Raw genomic sequence first — 26,637 nt, 5'->3', positions numbered from 1 at the left:
ATCATTGGGAAAGGGTTTCATGCGCAGGCTTTTCGGACAATTTGCTGTAAATGTGACAGCGGACAAACTGTTAAATGCTTTGTTTTCTTCCTTACAGAGCCGTGGTCTGTCACTATAGGTTTCCGCTAAACCACGTGTTTATTTGTCAGTTTAGGACTATTATCAGCAATTATTCTTTGTAATTACATATTAGGTTTACGCACAGCTGAAACATCAAAAAACACACTGGTTTCACCCGCTCGTCTTACCCACGTGTGTTCCTCCTGAATCGCTAGCTCATATCTAAAAAGCCTTGGGTAATTAAGTTTATTTTAATGTGCATTGTTGATATTGTATAAAAGGCAATCAGAACTAAAGCTTGTTAGAAGTGTTTATATTTCCAGGGCAGAAGATGCACAGATGGGCAGTTCATAGTCGAGCGCCTTCAGCCTGTTTCTGCTTTCAGCTCAGTATTTTTGGTGTTTATTCGTCTGTTTTTATTGGCAGCCACGCATCTTAGCTGCGAAGAGTTTTTAAACTGCTCTGATTGCTGACAGGATTTCGCCGAGTCTTTTCGTTCTTCGTTCATGGACTGTTTGCGGGCTAGTCTTATCTTGCACATCACCATACACACACACACACATACACACAAGTGTGCACAACGGAGCATCGTTAAGAGGAGCGGCATGTGGCCTCACAAGCCAAGTGCGAAAGGTGCTGGAGAAATGTTCCTGATTCTGGTCTGACAGAGGAAAGTAGACTGTTCGGGGCTTACACAGGGCAGCATGAATTTGCTCTAAACAGAACGGGCGATTTCGGGGACAAATCATTTACATATTAGAAAGGTCACAGCATTATGCGAAATGTGCAGAAAATTGCGGCTGTCCATTACGTTTTCAAGGGTTTCGCCAATACTTCCGGCCTGTTGGTTGAGCTGGGGCGGTCAGTCGCACTAATCCCTAGGTTGATCATAACCCGTCTGGAAGGGCATTTTGAAGCATGTGTTGAAATGCTAAAAAAAAAACAGGTTATGCCTAAAGACGGCGGACCGTTTAGCTAAAGAACACTGTTTCAGCCTTTGCACGAATTCTGAATTGTCAAATCGCGGATATCAGTGAATTATTTATTCATGTATTCAGGCTCAATGGTACCCTTGGTATCTTTTCAATCAAACGTGCTCGTATCAAGGTGCTTTATGCGCATCCCAGGAGTGAGTTTAAAAGCTAAAATTCCTACACCCTCATATTTTGGAAGCAACATTTCTCTTACAAAGTACTTTCCCATTAATTTTATTGCTTTTCATTAAACCGTGTTTTCGCCTTTAAAGGATAAAAAAGTAGGAACAAAACAGTTTGATGCGCGTTTTCTTACCTTAATGATATTGCAATATTCTTACACGTGGCACCTAATACAGATTGGAAAGCCTCGGATGTGCAAACTCGAGAGAATTGATCAGTTCTTAGGCTGCGCATCACATTCCTGTCCCGATACACTCTCCACAACCTCTCCAGAAAAAAAACTAAGACAATGGATTAGCTACACTTGAGTATTTCACTTATAAACGTGTCTTGTGGAAACCCACGGTATAACAAGATGCATATGTTGCCCTCACATTTATTTATTCGAGAAAGGGATAGTCGTAAAACAGTCAATTGAAAACAGTATAGCCTCGTGTTATTGTTTCGGTTAATACCGGCTCTGCATGAGGAGGAGTATTGAGTGGAGCTGGCGTGTCCCTTAGCCGTACGCTGACCTTGCCCTGCACTTCACTAAACACCTCAGCGGAACGCTTTAAAACGATGGGGGGAAATGCGGTGAATTGTACGCTTATTGTGGCTAATTCGATATCTTACTTCACGTTTTTAAAACTAAATTTCCGTATCTCACAGGCTGTTAAAAGAGTGGAAAACCTTACTCTGCAACTGATTTTCTTCAGACAAATGAGTTCAGACTCCAGTCACTCGTGGCTGGGAAAAGTTTAATTCTGCGATTTAAACAAACCTAGAATAACGACAAGAGTGTTGCATCTTTGAGTTGTGCTGAAGGCTCATATCTAAAGCTCCGGGTCCTTCATCCCAGCACCAATTTGCATGTACAGGTGCTGCTGAATGGGTCGGTGCACCGGGGGAGGCAAATGCTCAGCAGAACGGGGGCTTTTAAAGAACAGAGGGAGCAGGAAGAATAAGTCAGGGAGCAGAGGAGGAGGAAACTGAGGAAGGGAAGGGGGGGATAAAAAAGGGGCAGCGAGAGAAAGAAAGTCGGGCAGAGGCAAGGAGAAAGCTAGAGGGCCCAAAGGTTCTGCGGTTGGAACTGCAGCAGCTCCTGGAGCCGGACTCAGAGCCTCCGAGGCAAAGACAATGCAAACAGCTGGTGCTGCCCGGGTCCAGCCCCTGGGCCAATCAGCGCGGAGGGAGTGGGAGAGAGGGTGGGGGGTGGGGAGAGGCTGCCGGGGCGGGGGGGGGGGTGGAGAGAGCGCGGGGGGGACGGCGGGGGGGGGGGGGGGGGGAGCCGGCGTACGTCTGACGTCAGGCGCCCTCGACGTCAGACCAATGGCGAGGGGCTGGAGGAAGCGCAGGCAGAGTGTGTGAGAGATAAGGAGCAGTGAGCATGAGCGGCTGGACTGCGCACACTGCCTTTCTGCACAAACCCATCCCCAGTGTCGAGCAGCAACAAGCCGCAACGACCGCACTCCTCTTCACCAGCCCTACTCTGTGGATATAACCAAGGACTCCCTGGAACTCCCCCCCCCCTCCCCTCCCCCCCTCCCACCACCACCACCAGCAGCAGCAGCAGCCCCATCCAAAAACAAAAATCCAAGGGGAAAAAGAAACAAAACAAAAGTTTTACACAATAACAAGAAATGGGAGACATGGGAGATCCACCCAAAAGTAAGTTTTCTTCATTGCTGTTGCATTTTGAGGATCGGATTCAGGTGTTAGGAGTTGATTAGTTTCGCAGGTCAACTCTGGTCGCTCTTGTAGCTTTACTGTTACCTCCGACTTTCTTTCGTTGCTCTTGAACATTAATTATGCCGCCTAGCATTTGGGTCGATTTTGTATGTTATACAGCAGTAGCCTCCAGGTTCAGGTAAACGATGAGAAGTCTTGCATTGTTAAATATATTCCCACCACTGGCGCTACGTGTGAACAAAATAGCTTTGTGGCAGGGTAGAGTCGAAGTAAAACCGTGCTAAACCATTTTTGAGCATTTGGATTACATCTTTCAGAGCCTTGTCAGATGTATCATAGATACATACATCTGATAGCTCAGGGTCTCTGCTGAGATAAGTAAAATGTGATGCTGCAGAATAATTGCACCTTTTTCTGTTTGTGAAATTCTGATTGTAATAGTATAATGCATGGACTCCATAAATGTTTTCTAAACTTTTATATCTTTAGCACGCAGTTTTTTTTCTAAAACAAAGTTCTGCATGCTTCTAAAGATTCTTCAAAATAAATTCAGAAACCTACCCTTGCACGCGTTTTTGCTGAAAACCAGTGTGAAAATGTTAAGACGAAAATGAAAGCTCAGTTCCTGATTTACAGTAACTCGTTTGGAACTAAAATGTATATTAATCTATACTCCAGATATTTCAATTTTTTTTACTTTGGACCCCACCGTTTAACAAAACTGCCTGAAATATATCTTTAGGTCTATCCAGTAAATACAATGACTAAATATTAAAAAAACTATAGTCGAATAAATGCCTGATAAAAGAGACCAAGCCTTCGATGGGTTTCACGACACCATTTTCATATCAATTTACAGAAAAACGCCTTATTTCACTGTGTGTTGGTTGTGGGAATCAGATTCATGACCAGTATATTCTTCGAGTTTCTCCGGATCTGGAATGGCATGCGGCTTGTCTAAAATGTGCAGAGTGTAATCAATATTTGGACGAGACGTGTACCTGCTTCGTTAGGGATGGCAAAACATACTGCAAGAGAGACTATATTCGGTGAGTGAAGATCTTGGAATTTTAAAAATAAAGATAATATTTCAGTTCCATTAAGCTATGCAGCCCTTGCGTTGTCTCTAAATGACACCCCCACCCTCAATATTAACCCTTCAATGGCTCTATTCCTACCTGTTTTGCCTTATCTTATCTCAACTGGCGGGTAGACGAGATCAAATTGCCCATTATTTGGCAGCGAACAATTGACATATTTAGATAATGCAACTGCTTCCTTTAGTAGGCACAGAAATCTGTGTACTGAGAGTATATGAACCTTGCCGCTTCTGTGTCTGCTATCCACAAATCTGAGTTTGAAAAACGTTTGTCACTGAAACAGTTGTTTAAATGTTTACGAGAGACAGCAATTCGTTAAAAACCATCGCTGTCATCAATTTAGTTTGTGTATTTCCGATTGTTTGTGATTGTGGGTAGAAATGAGGCATATGAACCGAAAGTGTAAATTCAGTTCCAGTGAGCTCTATCATATGGAGAATTGTTGGAGCACGATTGGATCTTTTACAACATAGCAATTTTCGACCGATATCAAAACTCCCAGTGCAGTATATTGTGCGCAAGCTCTTGTGTTGATTTGCACGACTTTTGCAGTTTATTTTAAAACACTTGATATTATTTTCCTACTAAACTGGGGGAATCAAGTCTAAAGACTGCTGCTGAAAAACAAATTAAAATGCGCTGTCACTAATTGGAACACTGACTCTTAAAACATGACTTTTCCTAATGAATGTTCCAAAATGACACGATTAATTTGGATAAAATAACATTTTTAGTTTGGATTAAAAAATGAAAATCGATTTTTACGATATCAAATAGGACTGCACAATGTGCAAGGATTAAAATCGTGTTAGAATGTAATGAATGTACATTATCAAAAAATCTGTTAATAAACTTCACATTGGAGAGTATACTGATTCGCTTTATATTTGTGTATTTTGAAGTGCATGGTTCAATTACTTTCATTAAAAATAGCTTTAACATTATGTAGAACTTTATCACGCTTTAGTGAACATGATGAGGATTAGAATGATCGGAAATATATATTTACATTCCGATTAATATGAAGTATAATTTGGTCCATTTTGCACTTTCTGTGTTATGATAAACTGCAGGATCGATTCAGAAGTAATTGTGTGTTGGCTTTTTTGGTCTAGGATCTCTCGGTATTTGACATACTGGAGGCACTTTTGACCCTTTGGTAAATGTTTTTGATTTTTCTTTTTGGCTTGCAGATTGTACGGAACTAAATGTGCAAAGTGTAATATAGGATTCAGTAAGAATGACTTTGTGATGAGAGCTCGCAGTAAGGTGTATCACATCGACTGCTTCCGCTGTGTGGCGTGCAGTCGCCAGCTCATCCCCGGTGATGAATTCGCATTGCGGGAAGACGGACTCTTCTGCCGGGCTGATCACGATGTTGTAGAGCGAGCCTCGGTCGGCCCAGACCCCCTCAGTCCCATGCATGGCAACAGACCCCTACAGATGGCGGGTATGTACGCTTTCAAAACTTGGTTTTATTAGAGTCCATCGTGTAGTGAAAACAAGTATTTTATACTGTCTCCTACATCAATTCAACGTTTTGAACATTTTTTAACGCGCAAACGATGTGCAACCGTAAACAGTTTCGTGTTGTAAAGTAAATGTCGAATTTCTGTATGTTTTACTGACGTTTCACTACAGAACCGGAATGTGCGGTTTGAATCTTGGCACTGGGTCTCTGTGCAGGCGAAACACTGCACGTGCATGTTTTCCTTGTGCCTTACAGTTCGTATCCGATTGTGTATGATATGTTTGTTGGATTCAGGATAAATTGCAGGCAAATGTAGGGATATTGAATCTGAGCACACTGTCCTCCAATGTTATATGTCTGGTCTAGTTTTAAAACTTTTGAGGGGTGGCGGGGGAGAGAACAGTCTCCAGTTACCCTTGTGTTTCAAGTTGTACTGTTTTAATTATTCGAGATTCAAGCTTTGAAGAAACTTGGTTTCACGTACAAATTATTATTATTAACCGTTATTCAAACGAGTTAATCAGACACCATCTTTACATGTACTGTATACTTTACATAATAAGTATGTAAATCGGAAGCAGGCAATTAAACATTATTAATAGTTAAAATATCATGGCAGAACCATGTTCTAGTGACAGCGTGTAAGAATGCAGTTGTTTTGTAAGTAAAACTTCCTATTTTTGCTGGTGTAAATGAAAACATTAATCATGGATTAATGGAGAGGTGCTTGAAGGTTTCTGAGAATTACTCTATATTTCAAATATGTTTAAACAGACTTCATGAATTGATGTATCAGTTTATATCGCTCAGAGATTATCGAGTATAGTATTTTTTATAGCCAGCCAGGGCTTTGCAACGCCTTTGTAAAGATTTCCACCCCGCCAAAAATTATCGGAATACATAATTGCCCTTATTGCAATACATTGCATTCCGAAAGACAATCGATTTGAAATCTGCATAATTATATGTTTGAAGACTTTTCAAGTAGCGTCTGTCGCATTTAATATTTCATTCCAGTGTAAATATTGGATCTTTCTGTTACACAGCAATAGTGCTGCTTTCCTCGTTGTTCTTTCCAGCAGGATGCATTTCGCTGCTGCCAGAGTAGCAAATGCAAATGCTATGTAAAAGTAACTTTGTTGAAGTAACATGCTTGACATTAAATATCAAATTACATCACGCACTGATAAATGCTGCATTGCATTTTTCACAACACGACCTGATTTTGTTTTACAAACTTTAATAAACTATTTAAAGGGATACCACCCTTATTTGTACTACAGCATCTGTTTGTACTATGTTATCCGTCTCATTACATTTTATCAAATGCATTACAGTAAGTTTTTTTTTCATAAATGGAAGACTATTTTGATTTATGACTGACTGGTGACAATTAAATACAGTGCTGCTGTAATGGAAATGTTATTTCAATCATTTCCAGTTAGACCTCTTTCAGAGAAAACCATATTTCAGGGCAACATAATTGTGGGCGGACTTTTGAAAATCTAATTTTACCTGCTGCATGGTCCACTGAACCTTTCATAAACACATCAAGCGCTGTAATTCTCTGATCACACCCTTGAAACTTTGCGGGGAGCCCCGTTTATCACATCATATATCTGAGTGCATGGAAAGTGGAGTCTAGCTCTGCTTGGTGTAAAACCAAGCTGTTGCCTTAAAAACATGTGCAACAGCGGCGATTGTACCAAAATCGACAAGTCAGGAACCGATTGGCTTCCTCTACAGAGTCGCTCAAATCAACAATGTGCTCCTATCCGAATTGTATTTGTATGGAGTTGACTGTAATTAGTATTTAGATAACTAGAGAATGCGGTTGAAGCCGAACTTCAAACCCAGTCCAATAAGCATTGTTTCTGATTCATTTAAATTTAATTGGCACCAATAGATAGTGTAATGTACATATCGTATACAAGAGATATTTAAGATTGATTTGTTTTGGCTTTTCGACCTCATGCAGTTAAATCTGTTTTGGACGTCATGCCGGATAGTTCCAAGATTACTTTTAACTTGATTTTATTGTCACCTCAGACCAGATTATCTGGCAAAGTCGAAATACACATGTTTTCCACGGCTTGGTTGTATTGCAAATCAGTCCACGTCATGCCATTAATATGGCTTCAAGATTGTTTTAAGATATAATGTTTCTGTCAGGAGAAATATTAGACCGTTTTGCTCATTTTGCTGTTCAACAAACTTAGGATGTATTGCCTGTTTTTACAGCAGAGCCCATTTCTGCCCGACAACCAGCTTTGAGGCCGCACGTTCACAAACAGCCCGAGAAGACGACTCGGGTGCGGACAGTTCTGAATGAGAAGCAGCTCCATACGTTACGGACTTGTTATGCAGCCAACCCCAGGCCCGACGCGCTCATGAAGGAACAGCTCGTGGAAATGACAGGCTTGAGCCCCCGTGTCATTAGAGTCTGGTTTCAAAACAAGCGCTGTAAGGACAAGAAAAAGAGCATCCTCATGAAACAACTGCAACAACAACAGCCCAACGACAAAACAGTAAGTGTTTTTCTCTTCCTAAACTTTCATGGGGACTTTAACAGGAAACGTGTCTATTTCCATGCAAACTGTAACACAAACGGTGGAAAGCATTGCTAGCTATCCCCCCATATGTTTGAAACACAAGCTTTTTCATAAGAAGATACAATTCTAATAATAAAAATGCTGCAGCACCCATATCCAATTTCAAATTCACTGATGTTTGAGTAAAATAATATCCTTCGAATTCACGTTTTACAGGACTTTTTTTTTGCTGAGTCCGGATTGCTTTGTAATATTGTAACCACAAATTAAAAATACCGTTTTTGAAATTAATGCAATTGCTAATACAGATGAAAAGGTACATTGTTTCCCTCTGGGCATTGAAATGTTGGGTGTGTCAATTAATATTCAGTTCTTAGAAGTTTATCTTTGATTTAGGACAACCATTAGATTTTGGGCCACCCCTTTTACCTTTTGTAGCTATTACCTCAAGAAGAACATATTTTTGGAGTGAACAAATGTCATTTTTCCAACATTGGAAATGGCTTTTAAATAAATATACCAACTCTTGGCCTGTACCATTGGATTATAATCACTGTTCAACATCATTAGCATTCCCTACTCCATTTTATGTATGATATTGCAATGCCCTATTTTACTGTTACATGTATGGAATTATTTAGATTACATACCACCACATGTATTGGGAGATCCTAGATTGTATGGTGCATGGCAACAGAAAATGGCTTATGTGAAATGTTAAATTGTGAAAATTAGAAGGTGCCAGGAAGAGACGACTGTTAAAGTGAATGCATTCTTAGCATAATAAGAAAGTATGGTGGATGGGTGTGTACCATTATTATTAAAATAAAGTAATAAGTGTTGTTGGCTTTTTTTGGAGAACATCCAGGGGATGACAGGGACCCCAATGGTAGCTGCCAGTCCTGAGAGACATGACAGCAGTTTGCAAGCCAATCCAGTGGAGGTGCAGAGTTACCAGCCACCTTGGAAAGTTTTAAGTGACTTCGCTTTGCAGAGTGATATTGAACAGCCTGCATTTCAACAACTGGTGAGTGCCAGCAACATGCAGAACACCATCACCACCACCACAATACAGACTGCACCAGAAATCACTGCAATCAGGGGACCTGCTACACACCAATCCATATATAGACAATTCATGGATATAAAAATTGCAGAATCCCTCTTTTGCCAGCCTTAGTATTTTCATTTTGTCGACCATCAAGAACATAGGGGGTAAATAAAAAATTGAAATTGTTTACTCAAGCTTTTTCCCATATTCAAATACTTTGTGTTTAACATTTTACACTGATAATGGCTTTTTGTCTGAAACATGCACTTCTATTTTATTCCAATTATTGTTGAAGAGCATTTTTAGTCAAATATTTCAAATTCAAAACACTACTGATTATTTTAATGAAGGGTTGGGTGGGGAGGCAGGACACGTGAATCATGAGATAAGCAGATTTCAAATACAACCAATAAAAATGAAACAAAATGGATACTATTGTTATATTTTCTCAGCTTTAGGATTAGTGTTATTAAAAGTGGGCAGATTGGTAATAAGGAAACCCCTCCCACTATCCTTCTAAATAAACATTATCTGTGAAGAATGGAGCTGAAGGTTCTTTATTTCACCCAGCTCATTTGTAAAGGTGAACATAAAGAGTACAGCCTTATATGATCACGGTGATGGTAGAATTTTGTCACTGAATAATTAAGCATAATTTAATTGTTTGAAATATGCCCCACTGGCTGTTTTATATTTTGTAACATATTGCAATCCCACAGTTACTATTCTGAATTGAAGTATAACCTAAATTGTGCTTCCCAGTGATGCTTAACATACAGCACATTTGGGTTACTTAAGTAAAAATATTGCTATAGAGGTGCCTGCAAAACACATGTAATGTATGTTAAAATTACTCAGCTTTGTAAACCCATTTCAGCTTAACTCTTTGAGGCCAGTGGTGGCCCCTTTGCAAGGTATCCCAAAACAAATGAAAGAAATATTTCCTGCCTTTCCTGTTTGGAATACACTGCGCTTTCATGTCAGAAATAGTTATTTAGTGATAGGAAACATTCTCTTGCTTCAAAGTGCAAAGAAAGTGCAGTACTCAAGGGGTTAAACAGATATGTGGTGTTTTATAATAAATAATGAATTACTGCAAAATATATTAATTCATTATGTACTTTTGGAAAAAATGTACCATTTTACACCATTAAATGTTGCACTGGAAAATGTAACTAGACCTACTTGTGCTTTACTAGGAGACCTTTATTATTTACTTTGCCATTGTTTTCAACTTAGAGATATAGCACTTTAAAGGTAACTTGGCAAAAAAGCGCTTTCTGTTTATTGTAAGTTGATTGTCATTAATGATAAAATTAATGCAACCCATTGTACAACTATAGTTACAAAGGTCATAAATATATTTTTCATGAATGTTATTTTCTGATATATGCGACTTTGGATTGATGTCAACGTTTTAAAGAGGCCAGAGATCATTCATTTGCTATGATTTTTACAGGTTAATTTTTCAGAGGGAGGGCCAGGTTCTAACTCCACTGGAAGTGAAGTAGCGTCCATGTCCTCCCAACTCCCTGACACACCAAACAGCATGGTAGCAAGTCCTATAGAGGCATGAGGAGCCTGAACTCTCAGTGCAACCCTACAGAGAGCCATGAGGAACCCTGGACCCTCAAAACTCTCTAGCCCACACTTTTTTTAAAAAAAAGTTCATGCAACCTGGTCCATGTCTGATCAGAAAGCAGCCATCATCTGTTTGCACGAAGTCTCTGTGTTCAAACAACCAATGTTGTACCCTAGCAACACTGTGACGACAATCAGACACTAGAGTGGGATCTGGCTACAAGTGCAAATAGAAGAGACTCCCAAGGCATCCGGAACTTCATGCAAAGACATTTTTGAAGATATAGAAAAGGATGTATGTTCGAAAACCTGAGAGATGTGATTTGAATGTGTTGCACACACAAACAGATAAGATGATCCAGTGGAGAGACTATAGTCCCAACATCTTCAATGGTGCTGCCTAGAAAGGACATCAGTGGGTCAGCTTTGCCAAAAAAAACCCCAGAAGAGTCCCATACATCTGCAAAAGGTGGACTGGAAAGACAATCGTGACATGCAGAATGTACCACAGCCTAAGTAGTTCAGTGACTGTCCTATAGGATCAGTTCTGAAAGGTATAGTTGCATTTTTGCAATGCTTTTAGTTGACCTATATCTAAGGACTATTGGATCCTAGATCATTAGCATGTAGCTGGTTCATGAGATTACAGTCCCTGCAATGAAAGTATGAAGGCAACTACTGATATTTCATTTTTTTATTTTTTATTAAAAAGCTCAAGCATTGCAACAAGGTATACCTCTTTTTGCCACAGCTTCGTGGGATTTGTGTGTGAACTCGTGTCCGTCCAGAATTGTCCCAAAGATGTGTATACTCCTAGGTTAAAACAGTTACCAACAACGGTTTTGGCTCTGGAAAGAAACATTTTGTTTGTTCTTGTACTGCAAAATTATAAATAATTTATTATTTATTGTCAACAGACTTGCCACTTTTCATGTCTTTTTGACATTTTATGTTTGCTGAAGTAAAACATGTACTGTGGTCTTTGGAAAACATGTCTAATTTTATGTGTCCTGTCTTTTCTTGAAGATTATGTAAAATAAAGAAAATGCCATATGTAGAAATATATCTTCAAGATTATTTCACTAATAAAAACGTTGAGATAACTGGAAGATGACATGAGCCTTTTGCAGATTCAGCCATTGTAATTTGATAAATTAGTTTGAGGGTTAAATGCTTTTAAAATAATTTTTAATTGTTTCATATTTAAATGTACTTAAAGACATCCAAACCTGACTGATTTTAAATAGGGGGAATTTTAATTACTAGCCCTTTAAAAACTTAAAACAATAAATACTTTTGTAACTTCTCCTTGTTAGATGATAGTACAGAAAATACTTTTATAGCTTTGAAAACATTTAATTTAAACTAATTTAAAAGTGAAGAATGATTAATAAACTGTTATTTAACGTTATTTTTTCTATTTTAAACTTTTACTGCGAAATGACATGTTTATCACATTTTATTTTCATTTTTTTTTGCTTTTCATTGTATTGCTGGTATATTAGCAGTCGTTGAGTGAGCTGTATTTCAGTTTACTTCAGCTCAAATGTCTACTGATCAGTGTTGGTAAGTTTGAATGTGTGTCAACTTGGCACTGCAGTTTTGGAATGGTCCGTTATTGGCTGGTAAAACGTGTTGGCGGTTATTTTAACAGCAGCTCTATTGATATGGTTCCTTATAAGGATGTGATGTGTCTAACAAAAAGAAGTTTGGCATTCACCGCTGCTCATGTGTTGTCTTTTTTTTCTATATACGGGTAAACACTATTGAGCCAAACAAATAGGATAAGAATAGCGTCTGCTAAATATCGGCAGCAGTCTTCCCGTGACATATAACACCTTTAAATAAACAAACGACCCCGCCCTCTTCCACCCCACCCCCCAATTTTATTGGCTTTGGATAAATAGTTATATCTCAGAAATATACAGCACAATCTTGTTTTGCTTGTGAACCTACAAATTCATATGGACTAAGTTGTACCTAGAGGATACTAAAAAGATACTGGTTGAACGTTGCCTTTAGCGGACTGTTATCTTTAATATTTTTGTGAACACAGGGTTGTAATGGCATCAGTTACTAGGAAACAGCAGGGCCATTGGGAACTTACATCCGCTCTCATCACTGCAGTATCTCTCCCAACTGCTGGGCTCAATTGATTTTTATCAAGAGTCTGGCAACTTCCTTTCCTAAAAAACAATCAATCCTGCAAGTCATGATTTAAATTCATAAAGATTATCACTTAGATTCTCTCATAAGACACAGGTATGACACCTCCGCATGAAGATAGTTACAATGTTAATTTAGTAAATGATACCAGGATAAAGTTTGATTTGAAATTGTCCCCAAATGTCTGTTGCGAACATACCGAAACACTAAAGTATTCGTACTTCTCATTTACATACATCTTAAATTTGTTTCTGCCAGCTCGAAATGGCGTGTACACTGTATGTCAGTAGTAGGTAGATTGAACTAAATGTCTATCAGTATGATTTGGATACTCACTGAATCAATCTAATGAGCCATCAAAATAGACAATTGCTCAGTCACTAACCATCCGGTCTGCGCTTATCTTCTTGACCTTCTTTGTCCACTTGGTTTGCCCCATGCAGTATTTTCAATTTAAATTCACAGTTGAGAGCTCACTAGATGCCGAGCCCACCTTCTTTGCTCCAATAGCTTAATTTACTTTCAACCATAATGCAATGAAGTACGGCCACGGCTACTGTAATAAGGTGAAGAAATTGCCAAGCTGCTATTTTGGTCGGCGGTGATTAACGTTCAGAAGTCATTGTTGAATCGAGGGATAACGAAAGCGAGATAAAGAAAGCATTCCTTTAAAGCATGCGGAAGGAAAAGACTCCGTTTAAATTCATCAGAACTTTAGACGATTGGATTACCTAATTTGGGTAGCAAAATTCTAGGAAATGTTTATTATTGTAAACCAAATGTAATGGGGTGGTTCAAGTAAAATTGCAACCCGCACTGGGTTGTCTTATTTAGCAATAACCGAAAACTCACCCAATGGTTAATTACAAAACTCAAACAAATCTGCTGCACTTCTAAACTGCGCTATTCTAACATTCTATGACCACTCTGTCTACACACTAGTACATATGTCTGTATATGCGTGTGTGATGTGTAACATTACATTCGCATATATATATACATATTATACAATATATATTGCAAATGAATGAGCAATTGTTTCCAACTATTTACAGTTTTGAGCGGGAGCTATTTAAATTGGTTTTTAGTTGTATTATTTCGATTGCAGACGTTTAATCCAGATTTAGCCTTTCATTACAAAGGGCTTCAAAAACAGAAGTTTAAGAGCATGGTTAACCAAACGAATGTTATATTCAGGCAACTCATCTGTTGGAGATTTATTAATATCGATTCTGTTTAGAGATATGACTGGGTTAATGTACGCTTTATAAAAAAGAATGTTTTTTTGTTAAGTTTTTAAATGACTTGTACGAACTTTTTTTTTCATAAAATGTCTCTATTCCTAGTGGCCAATGGGAACTTGTCTGGGTTCTTCTGGTGGAGGTTCCTGTTCTCACTGTTGTTTGTCCTGATAGTGGAACAAGCCACTGAATGACAATGTTTGAGCTCAGGCGCCACAAAAACAAACTTTACAGCCCGATGTCCGAGCACTTGATGAACGATCCCTTTATATGCAATTCAGCATACGAGGCTTTCCAACCAATAAAAAAACATACAACATAAAACAGGGAAGAGCTCCCACCCCCCAATTGCTATGAACTTCTATTAAATGTTCCTAATTGTTTCTTACTGTCATTCGTCTTCACGAAACGAGTTTACGGTCTCCTTCCACCTATGACTGTGAACCGCAAAACGTGTTCTTTTGAAGTCAACCTTTTGCGAATGTGATCTGTTATGTTTACTTAAAACCCATATCCAGCTATTTAATTCAACTGGAAAATATATAATTATTATCCCGCATGCAACTAAAACATAATTATGTGTTGAACATTTTTAAGCAAAGCTTTTGACAGATAATGACAGATATTCAAATGAGGATACAGTCTGTAAGATATTTCTCTCTATCACCAAATTCCAGCCTTGTATTTCATAGTAACATTGTAGTCGTGGTTTTTATTCATCCACAAAATATTCGGAAGCTTTTTTTTATATATCGAACTTTTAGATGGCTGACTAATAAAAATAACTTATACCATAGTTACACGTTATGGGAAATCAAAATGGTCAATAAATTCTTTTTTAAAGAATATATATTGTATTAGAATATACATTAGAAAAGTAAATCGTTATTTATGCTCTTCACATCGTTTGGTTGGGAACCTTTAACTTTAGAATGGTGTCTATTTCTGAAAATCACCCGCTCTTAAAACTGTGAAACTGCTAATTGTATTTGTAGCCTCGGGCTTTTCTATATGTTTAAGGAGATCTTACAGAAGCGAAAACAACATTTCAATCCTCCTAGTGACATATACGGCCTCGGGGGAGCAAACTGCACCTCGGAAGAGGAAGATGATGTGTTTAGTTTCTTGTTACCATTTTTCAGACTGTGTGGGGTTGGGAGCGGAGAGTGGGGGGAAGTGGTGATGGGAAGCGGGGAAGGGAGTTCGGGTGGGGGAGTGAGTCGGTGGGGGGAGCTGGCGCTGATCACGTTTGAAACAGGTTGGTGTATCTTTAAGGCTAATCAAAACAAGTTTGACTTGTGAGGTCCTGACGTCTAGACAGAGCTGGACTCTCGGCGGCTCCTTATCTGAGAATGGAATCAGCTCACAGAGGTTCTCAATGCCCAGAGCTAGGAGCTGGCATTCCGGGACAAGGGGACCCACAGCTCACACTGACACAACTACCTAAGCAGACTCTGTCAGTGACAGACTTTTGCACCAACAGAATGTTGTTCACTTTGCAAACCCTTTCATAATGTTCTGGTCAGTTGACATATCCGTAACCGTAAAATGTGCACACATTATAATCGGCAATACCCTTCTCTCCTCTCAGGGTCCATTTCAATTTTATTCCATGCATTACCAAGTGGCCTAGATATACTTGACTTCATTTACAAGAGGGATGGCCAAAGAATGTATAATGGCATGCAATCAGAACACGTGGGTAAATATTGTAATTAAATGAGACACTGGTTTTTATTGTCTTAGAGGTTTCGGTATAGATTGATACTACGCATCATATCACAATTTAGGTAACGATTTCGGTTTAATTTAGTTTACTTATTTTGACTAAACTATCCACATTGTATTATCAATACCTACCAGCTGCCTTACAACAGGACAGCTGCTGAGTATTTCTGACTGAAACAATGTCCAGTACAGTGAAGTAATAGGTACCACAGGCCTTTTGAAAGATGGAATAGGGCGGAGGGTGAGCAGGAGAGGGCTGTGCCACCTTTTAAATATGCCTGTCCACACTTCTGTTGAGCAGCAACCTCGCAATATACAGCATATGAACACTTGACCCCATGCATTCTCACCGAATGGTCAGATAAATCAGTTACAACATTAGGTGCGTTCGAAATTTGTGCCGCGAGGCTTTTTCAGAGTTTAGGCATTTTTAAAAACTGTAAATACTAAGATTTATTTGTGAAACTTGTACTTTTGTAGCCCTGAATAACCACCTTGAACTCTACGCAGAGTTTATGATTTAAAAAAAGCTTGTAAAATGCCATTTCAAACTTAAAACATTTCATAGAAAAAATGGATCCGGCGGCTCCTTAAAGTTTTTCCTGCAATGGCCATGTGCGCTAGTTTTACGTAAGAATTGTCATTATTGTCTTTACCAACCCATTCTACAGTACTAAATAAGCGTTGTGTCTGTAGCAGGAAAATTGTCAGATTAGCATCGAATTACTTGTAATACCAATCCTGGTGGCACATAGCATTGCAAGTGGCATAAAACTAGATGTCCTTTATTAAAAGCATAGACTGGGGGGAGGGAGCTAGCTTACAGTTTTCTGTAATTGGGCATAATTAGCTGCTTTTACAACATTAGCAGTTCACAACAGCTTGCTAGGCGGTTAGCCGTGAAATACCTCTCTTGTGTGGTTGAGGTGGTGGTTTACACATTATATTTTACTATACAGGCCGAATCAAAGCCAACATCTTCCAGTGTGACTTCTAGGTTGTCTTCTGCAAAACTACCGAACGTGGTCGCATCAGCATGACAACGCCCCATCCCCCCCCCCACCCCCAAACTTCGGGGCTTATATTGCCATGTACCAGCAGTGGCCTGAACATAAACCTTATTATCCAACATGCTTATCAATATTGTCTAAACGTTTACGAATATGTAAAGTTACCCCTAGGCCCACTGAGCCGTGTTTTTCCCTTGAGTATTTTTTGTAACCCCGACTCTTTCTGTCGGGTTACCTGGTGTTTATTTTGCTATGTCAAGAATACAATGTGTTATTTGATGAAGCAGGATAGAACCAACAGGTATAGAGATGCAAACCAGGCACGGAAGGGACACTGACCTCTCTCAGGCCATTAACATCATGGCAGGCAGAGCGGCAGCATTCATAATATTAGTTCCTAACGTGAACTGGGACTCTCGGTCATTAAAGGCAAATCCCTAAATGCATTTACAGACACTGAGACCTACAGGAACACTGACCCTGCTCTGATGCCTATGGCCTCAACTCTCCAGTGAAAGCAATTCGAAATTAAAATCGACGGCAAATAGCTTTCTCTTGTAAATTCGGGATTGAACATGCGATTTGTCAGCACAAAGCAAGAAGCTGTAAAAGCAGCAGGGAGTGATCTAATGGCAAAGCTAAATACTGGAAATCTGACATTCCAAAATTCGGAAGTTCTGATGGAACTGTAAAGTAGAGCGGACAGCGCTGTGTTTCTTCCTAAACACATTCCCCGGAGTGTCTCACTGTGCGGCTTTTTTTAACAAGAGGAAAACATCTCGAAAAGTAAATAAGCAACCAGGGGCATTCAACAGGCCAACACCCCCTGCCCGCCCTCCTCCTTCTGCTCCCAAAAAACGGAGTCTCCGATCAGAATGGCAAATTCTTTATCTGCGGTTAACCCTCTTCACCGGGAGTTTTGACAACAGCCAATATTCATTGTCACAGTTGTGTGAAATCGTGGCCGTCAATAGACCTTCCATACAGTCCACTCCATCGACTACTCCGCTCCCCTCCATCGGCGAGCCAGGTTTTCACATCCGCGTTTACATGTAACGTGTCTTGCTTTGAGATCTAATGTTTGCCGTATATTTTTACTTCTTAAGGAAACGTGCTTTTGGGGCGGGTAAAATTATTAGATGGCCCAGCCCTTTTAATTCGCATGCAAAATGTGGGATGTTTGTCAGTGTGAGATGTGGAGGCCAGCAAGACTGCAGGAATAAACGCTGTTCTAAGCAATCTGGGGCAAATTCAACAGGGGCTATTTAAATTACACCTAACGCAGCAAATAAAACAAAGCACCGCCACAAGACAGCCAGTGTATTATATAAGCAGCTCTCCATTAAGGAAAGTTAGAGAGCAAACCCATATTGATGTTTTATCGCACAAAGTCAGCAAACATTATTCTTTATGGCCTCGTCTGTCATCAGTGCTATTTTAATATCACTTAATGATAGCGCCTCTCGCATTAAATATAGAAGAGCACACGTAAGACAAACTCCCTGTGTCATATGAATACATTACTTAAGTAGGCAATGCCAGCTCAAAAAAATACTGGGTAAGAAAGCTACGTTTTAGAGGTAGCAATGCCCACTTTAACGGTTCAGGTCTAGGCAGTGTTACCGGAAGTACCATCGTGAAGCAGTATTGAGCACTTTGAAGCACTGATGACTATAGATATCATAATTCCAGATCTTAGCTGCCATGTTACTGGCTTCTAAGCATCAGATATACTTAGCTCTGACATGTACCTCATACTTGTTAACTAGTCCCAAACAAAATACAGCGGTTTCTGGATGATCTGAAATAAAAACAGATAATGCTGGAAACACCCAGCAAACTCTGTGGAGAGGGAACCTCTGTTCTGACAAGAGGTCATCGACCTGAAACGTTAACTCTGTTTCTCTCTCCAAAGTTGCTGTCAGAGCTGGTCCTCACTTTCCGGCTCAGCTCACCAGCCTCCACATTCAAAGGATCACATCCACCATTTCCGCCAACTCCAGCATGAGGCCCCCACCAAACACATCTTCCCCTCCCCTCCCCGCATTCTGAAGGGACCGTTCCCTGAATCACACCTGCTCCACTCCTCTATCAGTCCCTAACCCTAACCCAACACCTCATCTCCTTCACAAACAGAAACAAAAATTGCTGGAAAAACTCAGCAGGTCTGACAGCATCTGTGGAGAGGAAAACAGAGTTAACGTTTCGAGTCCGTATGACTCTTATTCAGAACTAAAGATAAGTAAAAATGTAGTGAAGTATATACTGTTTAAGAGGGTGAGACAGGTGAAGCTGGATAGAGGGCCAGTGATAGTTGGAGGCAAAGGAGAGGTTGCAAAAGATGTCATAAACAAAAGGTCAAAGGGGTGTTGATCTCCTCCCCACACAACTGCAAGAGGTGCAACACCTGCTCTATTACCTCCTCGCCTCACAGTCCCAAGCCCCAAACACTCCTTCCAGGTGAAGCAGTGATTCACTTGTTCTTCTTTCAATTGGTGTACTGTATTCGCTGCTCACAATGTGGCTTCCTCCACAATGGGGAGACCAAACACAGACTTGATGACTTTGCAGAACACCCCTGCTCAGTGTGCAAGCATAACCGCGCCCCCCCCCCCCCCCCCCCCAACCTCTGGATCCTTGCCATTTTAATTCACCACCTTGCTCTCACGCTCACATTTCTGTCCTCCACCTGCTGCAATGGTCCAGTGAAGTCCAATGTAAGTTTGAAGGTAGGAACTTCATCTTCCGATTAGGCACTTCAGCCCTTCTGGACTCAATATTGAGTTCAACAACTTCAGGCCATGAACTCTGTCCTCCATTTTGATTCGTTTTGTTTTGCTGAGTGCCAGTCTGTATCTTGTTTTCATGTTTTTGCATTCAGACATTATTCTGCCATTAACACTCACTCTCCATCAGTGCTTTGTTTCGCTACTACAGCTCCCTTTGCCTTTTGTTCCACGACAACGTTTGTTACTTAATCTCCCCCGCCCTCTACTTCATCCCAAACCTTTCTCCCCTCCCCGCTTTCAACAGTATAAACCCCAACACTTTTCTACTTCCCATTAGTCATATTCGACTCGAAACGTTAACTCTGTTTCCCTCTCCACAGATGCTGCCAAACCTGCTGACTATTCCCAGCAAATTCTGTTTTTATTTCAGATTTTCATCATCCACAGTATTTTGCTTTTATTTATTATCATGCTGCCAGAGCTGCCGTGTATTTCCAGCGTTTTCTGATTTTATTATTAACTAGTCAATCTGATTCCGTTACATAGTTAAAAGGCGTTTAATATAATCTATGTTTCTACTGTACTACTTGACACAAGATCAGGTATAAAGTGTCACTACTTCCTTGATTACATAGAACAATCAGGAAGTATTTAAAAATAGTCAATCATTGTTTAAGTAACCCGACATTCATGGTCTTACATTGCGTCTCAACACTGAGCTGGTCACTCAGAATATTGCGATAAAAACGGGCTGGAAAGATGTGTGCCAAGATACACTGAAGCTATTAAGAGTGTCAAAGAACCAGGCTGCAACAGAAATAGACCCTCCTATATTTATCGCCTTAGGAAAATAATTGCTCTCTGAAGATGCTTAAGAGCACAGGCTGCTCGCTTTATTACTGTATTGCCACTCAGGAGAGTTGAACAGCTACTTTACATGATGACTTTTGTCCCATTGGATCAGCTTTCACAAGCTGTCATTATAGACTTCATACCAGAATAAATAGGTAAGATAATTCTCATCGCTGGAACCATATCAGTGTACACCGAAGGCGCTTTGCAACATATTGCCATGTCAAGTATACTTAAAATCCCAAATTATAACTTAATTGAAGATCTCCCATTTTCTGTAATAGTTTGTAATTATTTCTCAAAATAATAGAGGCTAAATTCATGACTGAAATTGATTATATTATTGATTGTGTGTATATAAAGATATATATATGTGTGTGTATATATATCTATATATATATATATGGAATGAACAGAACTTAAGCAATTACCATCTGAAGACAATCGCTTCAGATGTATGGAATCTTTGGGTTTTCAACACCATATATGGCCCTACAGTCCATGCTAATACCCATCAGCAGACAAGGCACGTTTATATTGAAAGAATGCTATCATCAGCTCTGTAATACGCTCGCAATTCACATTATGCTTTGATCCAAACGCGTGAGACCTGTATTCTCCCGATGGGGTTGGTAACCTTGATTTTCCTGAATCTCATGTGTTGTCAATGGAATCTCTTGGATTCAATCTCTTTAAGTCAGCAATCGAGGGTCCCTAGCCTTCTACAGACCTTGGCAAGAAGAGCTCCGAGATATGCGGTTCCGTCTGAGTGCGGCACTCCTGAGCCCGAACTTAAACGTAAATACATCTCTGCGCCGATTAAAGATTAAGGAGATGTTGGCCTTCTTTAATTTCAACATACCAATAATAAGCACTGAAGGCCTATTTACATCCCTAGATATCAAGTAGAGCTTTTCTCCAAAACATACTCTATTCATAAAATTACATTAAATGACCGTTCAAATTTGACGTTAAAAAAGTGCAAACTAAATCAGTTTCCTCCAATAATGTATGCTACACACTACATTAATAATTACAGTTAATATTTACAATGTTAATGTGTGGAACATACAGCTCGAGGGATTTTACCCAGTTTCCAACCTCTCCATGTATTATTACTGAAAGGCTTTAGAGGGTGGCCTTTCCCCATTGCAAGAACAATTAGATGACTAAATGCTGCTTTGTTGCTATCTGGCTGATATAATTAAGATGTCTTTAAGCACAATGACCTAACCTCTCTACAACAACATCAAACTTAGTGCAATTTGTATTCTTGAAAACAGGGATTACACGCAAACAATATGTATACAACAAATATTACAGTAAATAAATACAAAAAAAAAGGAAACCATGATACGGAATGATTCATTAACATAAATGCCATACAGTAATTATGTACATTAATCATAATATTTGGTTAGTCTTGTTGATAAGTTAGTGTAATTAAAAAGAAAAATATGGTAATTAGAGAGAGCAAGTGCTATGATGGAGAAACATCTAAGTTAAATTTCTATAGAGCTCTAATGCATTCCTCAGCCATCGATTAGCTGGATAGGAAACAATCCCTGAAAATAAAAAGGTCCAAGTTGTATTTATTGAAGTGGTGCAGCATCCGTCTAATATGCTCCACTCATACAGGCTGTGAAAGGCTTGAAATATTAAACTTAAAGAGAAACATTTCTTTCCCTACATTGTTCTCTCATCCTCCCAAGAGCTCAGGCTTCCACCAACTTCACTAGTTCTCCAGGTAAAGCGAACAATCTTCATGTGTACGATAGACTGTTACAAGTTGGTATTCTATCCAGATCCTGCCGCCAGCTGATATCCGAACATTCCAGAGGAGCCACTGGACTGTACCACCATCACCACCTCACATCTTCATTCCCCAAGCCATCCTTTCCACAGTCCAGGAACAACTAGGCCAACTGTAGTGTACTACAGGCCATCCAGCACAAAACAAGAAATTAAGTCTGGGGCTTTTCTTGTTGGTATAGTTAAATACCACATTGTGTGATGCATTTATCTATCCAACAATATTTTTTATGTTGAGTTGCAGGCTTTACCTCTAGTGGAAAACTAAATATAATTATAACAGACTGGACAATATATGTACAACAAAACCTCACACTGTTTGCCTAGTGTATTTATAAATGGTGACACAATAAAATACACTATTTGCCTTGTGAAGCCCTGATGGGGAAAGTTCGATATTTACTGTACTAATGCATTCACACTGAGGATACCCTCCATCGTATTGTGTGGCACTACCACCATGGTAAATGGGATAGATTTCGAATAGATCTACCAACTCAAGGCTGGACATCTGTGGTCCATCAGCAGCATCAGAATTGTACTTGAACACAATCTGTAACCTCATGGCCAGGCATATCCCCCACTCTACCATTACCATCAAGCCAGGGGATTAACCCTGGTTCGATGAAGAGTACAGAGGGCATGCCAGGAGCAGCACCAGACATACCTAAAAATGAGGTGTCAACCTGTCGAAGCTTTAACACAGGATTACTTGTGTGTCAAACAGCGTAAGCAGCAAGTGATAGACAGAGCTAAGTGAACCCACAAACAACGGATCAGATCTAAGCGCTGCAGTCCTGTCACATCCAGTAGTGAATGGTGGTGGACAACTAAACAACTCACTGAAGGAGGAAGCTCCACAAATATCCCCATTCTCAATGATGGAGGAGCCCAGCACATCAGTGCAAAAGATAAGGCTGAAGCATTCACGACAATCTTCAGCCAGAAGTGCCGAGTGGATGATCCATCTCGGCCTCCTCCGGAGGTCTCCAGCATTACAGATGCCAGTCTTCAGCCAATTTGATTCACTCCACGTGATATCTAGAAAGGACTGAGGGCACTGGATGCTGCAAAGGCTATGGGCCCTGACAATATTCCAGCAATAGTACTGAAGACTTGTGCTTCAGAACTTGCCGTATCTCTAGCCAAGCTGTTCCAGTACAGCTACAACACTGGCATCTACCCGGCTATGTGGAAAATTGCTCAGGTATGTCCTGTATACAAAAAGCAGGACAAATCTAACCCGGCCAATTACCACCCCATCAGTCTACCCTCGATCATCAGTAAAGTAATGGAAGGGGTCATCAACAGTGCTATCTGGCAGCACTTGCTTAGCAATAACCTGCTCACTGACACCCAGTCTGGGTTCCGCCAGGACCACTCAGCTCCTGGCCTCATTACAGCCTTGGTTTAAACTTGGACAAAAGAGCTGAACTCCCGTGGTGAGGTGAGAGTGACTGTCCTTGACATCAAGGCAGCATTTGACCAAGTGTGGCATCAAGGAGCCCCAGCAAAATTGCAGTCAACGGCAATCAGGGGGAAAACTCTCCGCTGGTTGAAGTCATACCTAGCTCAAAGGAAAATGGTTGTGGTTGGAGGTCAGTCCTCTCAGCACCAGCACATCATTGCAGGAGCCCAATGATCTTCAGCTGCTTCATCAATGAAGCATCGTAAGGTCAGAAGTGGGGATGTGCGCTGATGATTGCACAATACTCAGCACCATTCGTGACTCCTCAGATACTGAAGCAGTCCATGTCCAGCAAGCCCTGGACAATATCTGGGTTTGAACTGACAAGTGGCAAGTAACATTTGTGCCACACAAGTGCCAGGCAATGACCATCTCCAACAAGAGAGAACCCAACCATCGCCCCTTGATGTTCAACGGCATTACCATCACTGAATTCCCCACTATCAACATCCTGGGGGTTACCATTGACCAGAAACTGAACTGGACTAGCCATGTAAATACTGTGATTACAACAGCAGGTCAGAGGCTAGGAATAGTGCAATGAGTAACTCACCTCCTGACTCCCCAAAGCATGTCCACCATCTACAAGGCACAAGTCAGGAGTGTGATGGAATATTGTCCACTTGCCTGGATGAGTGCAGCTCCAACAATATTCAAGAAGCTCGACACCATCCAAGACAAGCAGTCCACTTGATTGGCACCACATCCACAAACATTCACTCCCTCCACCACAGATGCACAGTAGCAGTGTGTGCCATCTACAAGATGCACTGCAGGAATTCACCAAGGCTCCTTCAACAGCACCTTCCAAATCCACAAGCAATATCATCTCGAAGGACAAGGACATCAGATACATGGGAACACCACCACCTGGAAGTTCCCCTCCAAGTCACTCACCATCCTGACTTGGAAATGTATCGCCGTTCCTTCACTGTCGCTGGGTCAAAATCCTGGAACTCCCTCCCTAACAGCCCTGTGGGTGTACCTACACCACATGGACTGCAGTGGTTCAAGAAGGCAGCTCACCGCACCTTCTCAAGGGCAACTAGGGATGTGCAAGAAAAGCTGGCCCAGCCAGTGAAGCCCACATCCCGTGAATGAATAAAGAAAAATATTCCGGCAACAGTACTGAAGACTTGTGCTCCAGAACATGCCGCGCTCCTAGCCAAGCTGTTCCCATACAGCTACAACACTAGCATCTACTCGGCTATGTGGAAAATTGCCCAGGTATGTCCTGTACACAAAAAGCAGGATAAATCCAGCCCAGCCAATTACCACCCAATCAGTTTACTCTTGATCTTCAGTAAAGTGATGGTAGGGGTCATCAACAGTGCTACCAAGCGGTACTTGCTTCGCAATAACCTGCTCACTGATGCCCAGTTTGGGTTCCGTCAGGACCACTAGCTCCTGACATCATTACAGCCTTGGTTCAAACATGGACAAAAGGGCTGAACTCAGCATCTCAGGTCCAGGACTGCAGACGTTCCTCAGGGTAGTGTCCTCAGCCAAACTATCTTCAGTTGCTTCATCAATGACCTTCCTTCCATCATGAGGTCAGAAGTGGGAAGGTCCGCTGATGATTGCACAATGTTCAGCACCATTCGCAACTCTTCAGTTACTGAAGCAGTCCCTGTCCAAATGCAGCAAGACCTGGACAATATTCAGGCTTGGGCTGACAAGTGGCAAGTAACATTTGTGCCACACAAGTGCCAGGCAATGACCATCTTCAACAAGAGAGAATCCAACCATCGTTCCTTGATGTTCAATGGCATTACCATCACTGAATTTCCCACTATCAACATCCTGGGGGTTACCATTGATCAGAAACTGAACTGGACTAGCCATATAAATACTGTGGCTACAAGAGCAGGTCAGAGGCTAGGAATTATGTGACGACTAACTCACCTCCTGATCCCCCAAAGCCTGTCCACCTTCTACAAGGCACAAATCAAGAGTGTGATGGAAAACCCCCCACTTGCCTGGATGAGCGTAACTCCAACAACGCTCAAGAAGCTTGACACCGCCCAGGAAAAAGCAGCCCGCTTCATTGGCACCACATCCACAAATATCCACTCCTTCCACCACTGATGCACAGTAGCAGCAGTGTGTACCATCTACAAAATGCACTGCAGGAATTCACCAAGGCTCCTTAGACACCACCTTCCAAACACATGACCACTACCATCTAAAAGGGGACAAGGGCAGCAGATGAAAGGGAACATCTCCACCTGGAAGTGCCCCTCCAAGTCACTCAGCATCCTGACTTGGAAATATATCGCCGTTCGTTCACTGTCGCTGGGTCAAAATCCTGGAACTCCTTTCCTAACATAACTGTGGGCGTACCTACATCACATGGACTGAAGGTTCAAGAAGGCGGCTCACCATCACCTTCTCAAGGGCAGCTATGGATGAGCAAAGCCCACATCCCATAAATGAATTTAAAAAAATGAATCACCAGTTTGATCCATAATCTCCAACCATATGATTAAGGTTTATGCTGTGCTGTCTTCTCATGCAAATTTAACAAACCTTGCTGACAACCATGAATTTAATTTATGCAAAGCCTTTTCTGCCCAAATGTAGATGTTTTTATATGAAAGATGAATTGAATGCTGTGAAATGGAAACGAGGAACTGTGTTCATAACAATGAATCTAATCACTTCATTTCTTTTGTTTAGATGCTAAAATTAAAAGAATCTGAAGAATTCTAACTGCTCCAAAATATTTCTACTCAACACACACATATGAAACTTCATAGTTGTGGCTTTGTTACTGACAGATATTTAATTCAAACAGAATATCTGAGGAAGAGGAAGAACTGGTTAAAATGAAAATTGAGATTGAATGAACGATATACAACGCTGTAGTTATATGGCAGTTCTCACAATACAACAGTGACAAGGGGCAGAATTTTACAGCCCCGTCGCAGAGCGGGTGGGACCAGAAAATGCGGTGAGCCGTTCAAAATTCCAACGACTTTGGCGGGA

At 40.7% G+C, this 26,637-nt stretch overlaps 1 protein-coding gene across 1 annotated transcript; it reads left to right on the top strand.

Moving 5' to 3' along the window:
• Nucleotides 1-2,814: 2,814 nt before the first annotated feature.
• Nucleotides 2,815-9,191, top strand: LOC144690350 (insulin gene enhancer protein ISL-1-like). Its single transcript, XM_078557795.1, has 5 exons — nt 2,815-2,867; nt 3,748-3,937; nt 5,182-5,438; nt 7,704-7,987; nt 8,871-9,191. Exons 1-5 carry the CDS (start codon nt 2,840-2,842, stop codon nt 9,189-9,191), a joined length of 1,080 nt encoding a protein of 359 aa, XP_078413921.1. The 5' UTR covers nt 2,815-2,839.
• The last annotated feature ends 17,446 nt before the right edge of the window (nt 9,192-26,637 follow it).

This window comes from Cetorhinus maximus, chromosome 1, assembly GCF_964194155.1.
Source record: "Cetorhinus maximus chromosome 1, sCetMax3.hap1.1, whole genome shotgun sequence".
NCBI lineage: Eukaryota > Metazoa > Chordata > Chondrichthyes > Lamniformes > Cetorhinidae > Cetorhinus > Cetorhinus maximus.
The sequence above is the reverse complement of the archived record's forward strand: the minus strand, read 5'-3'. Positions and strand labels throughout refer to the sequence as shown.

Coding starts and splice junctions, on each gene's coding strand:
- LOC144690350 (XM_078557795.1), top strand. CDS start 2,840: ATGGGAGACATGGGAGATCCACCCAAAA. Junction 2,868..3,747: donor CATGGGAGATCCACCCAAAA/GTAAGTTTTCTT, acceptor ATCAATTTACAG/AAAAACGCCTTATTTCACTG. Junction 3,938..5,181: donor TGCAAGAGAGACTATATTCG/GTGAGTGAAGAT, acceptor TTTGGCTTGCAG/ATTGTACGGAACTAAATGTG.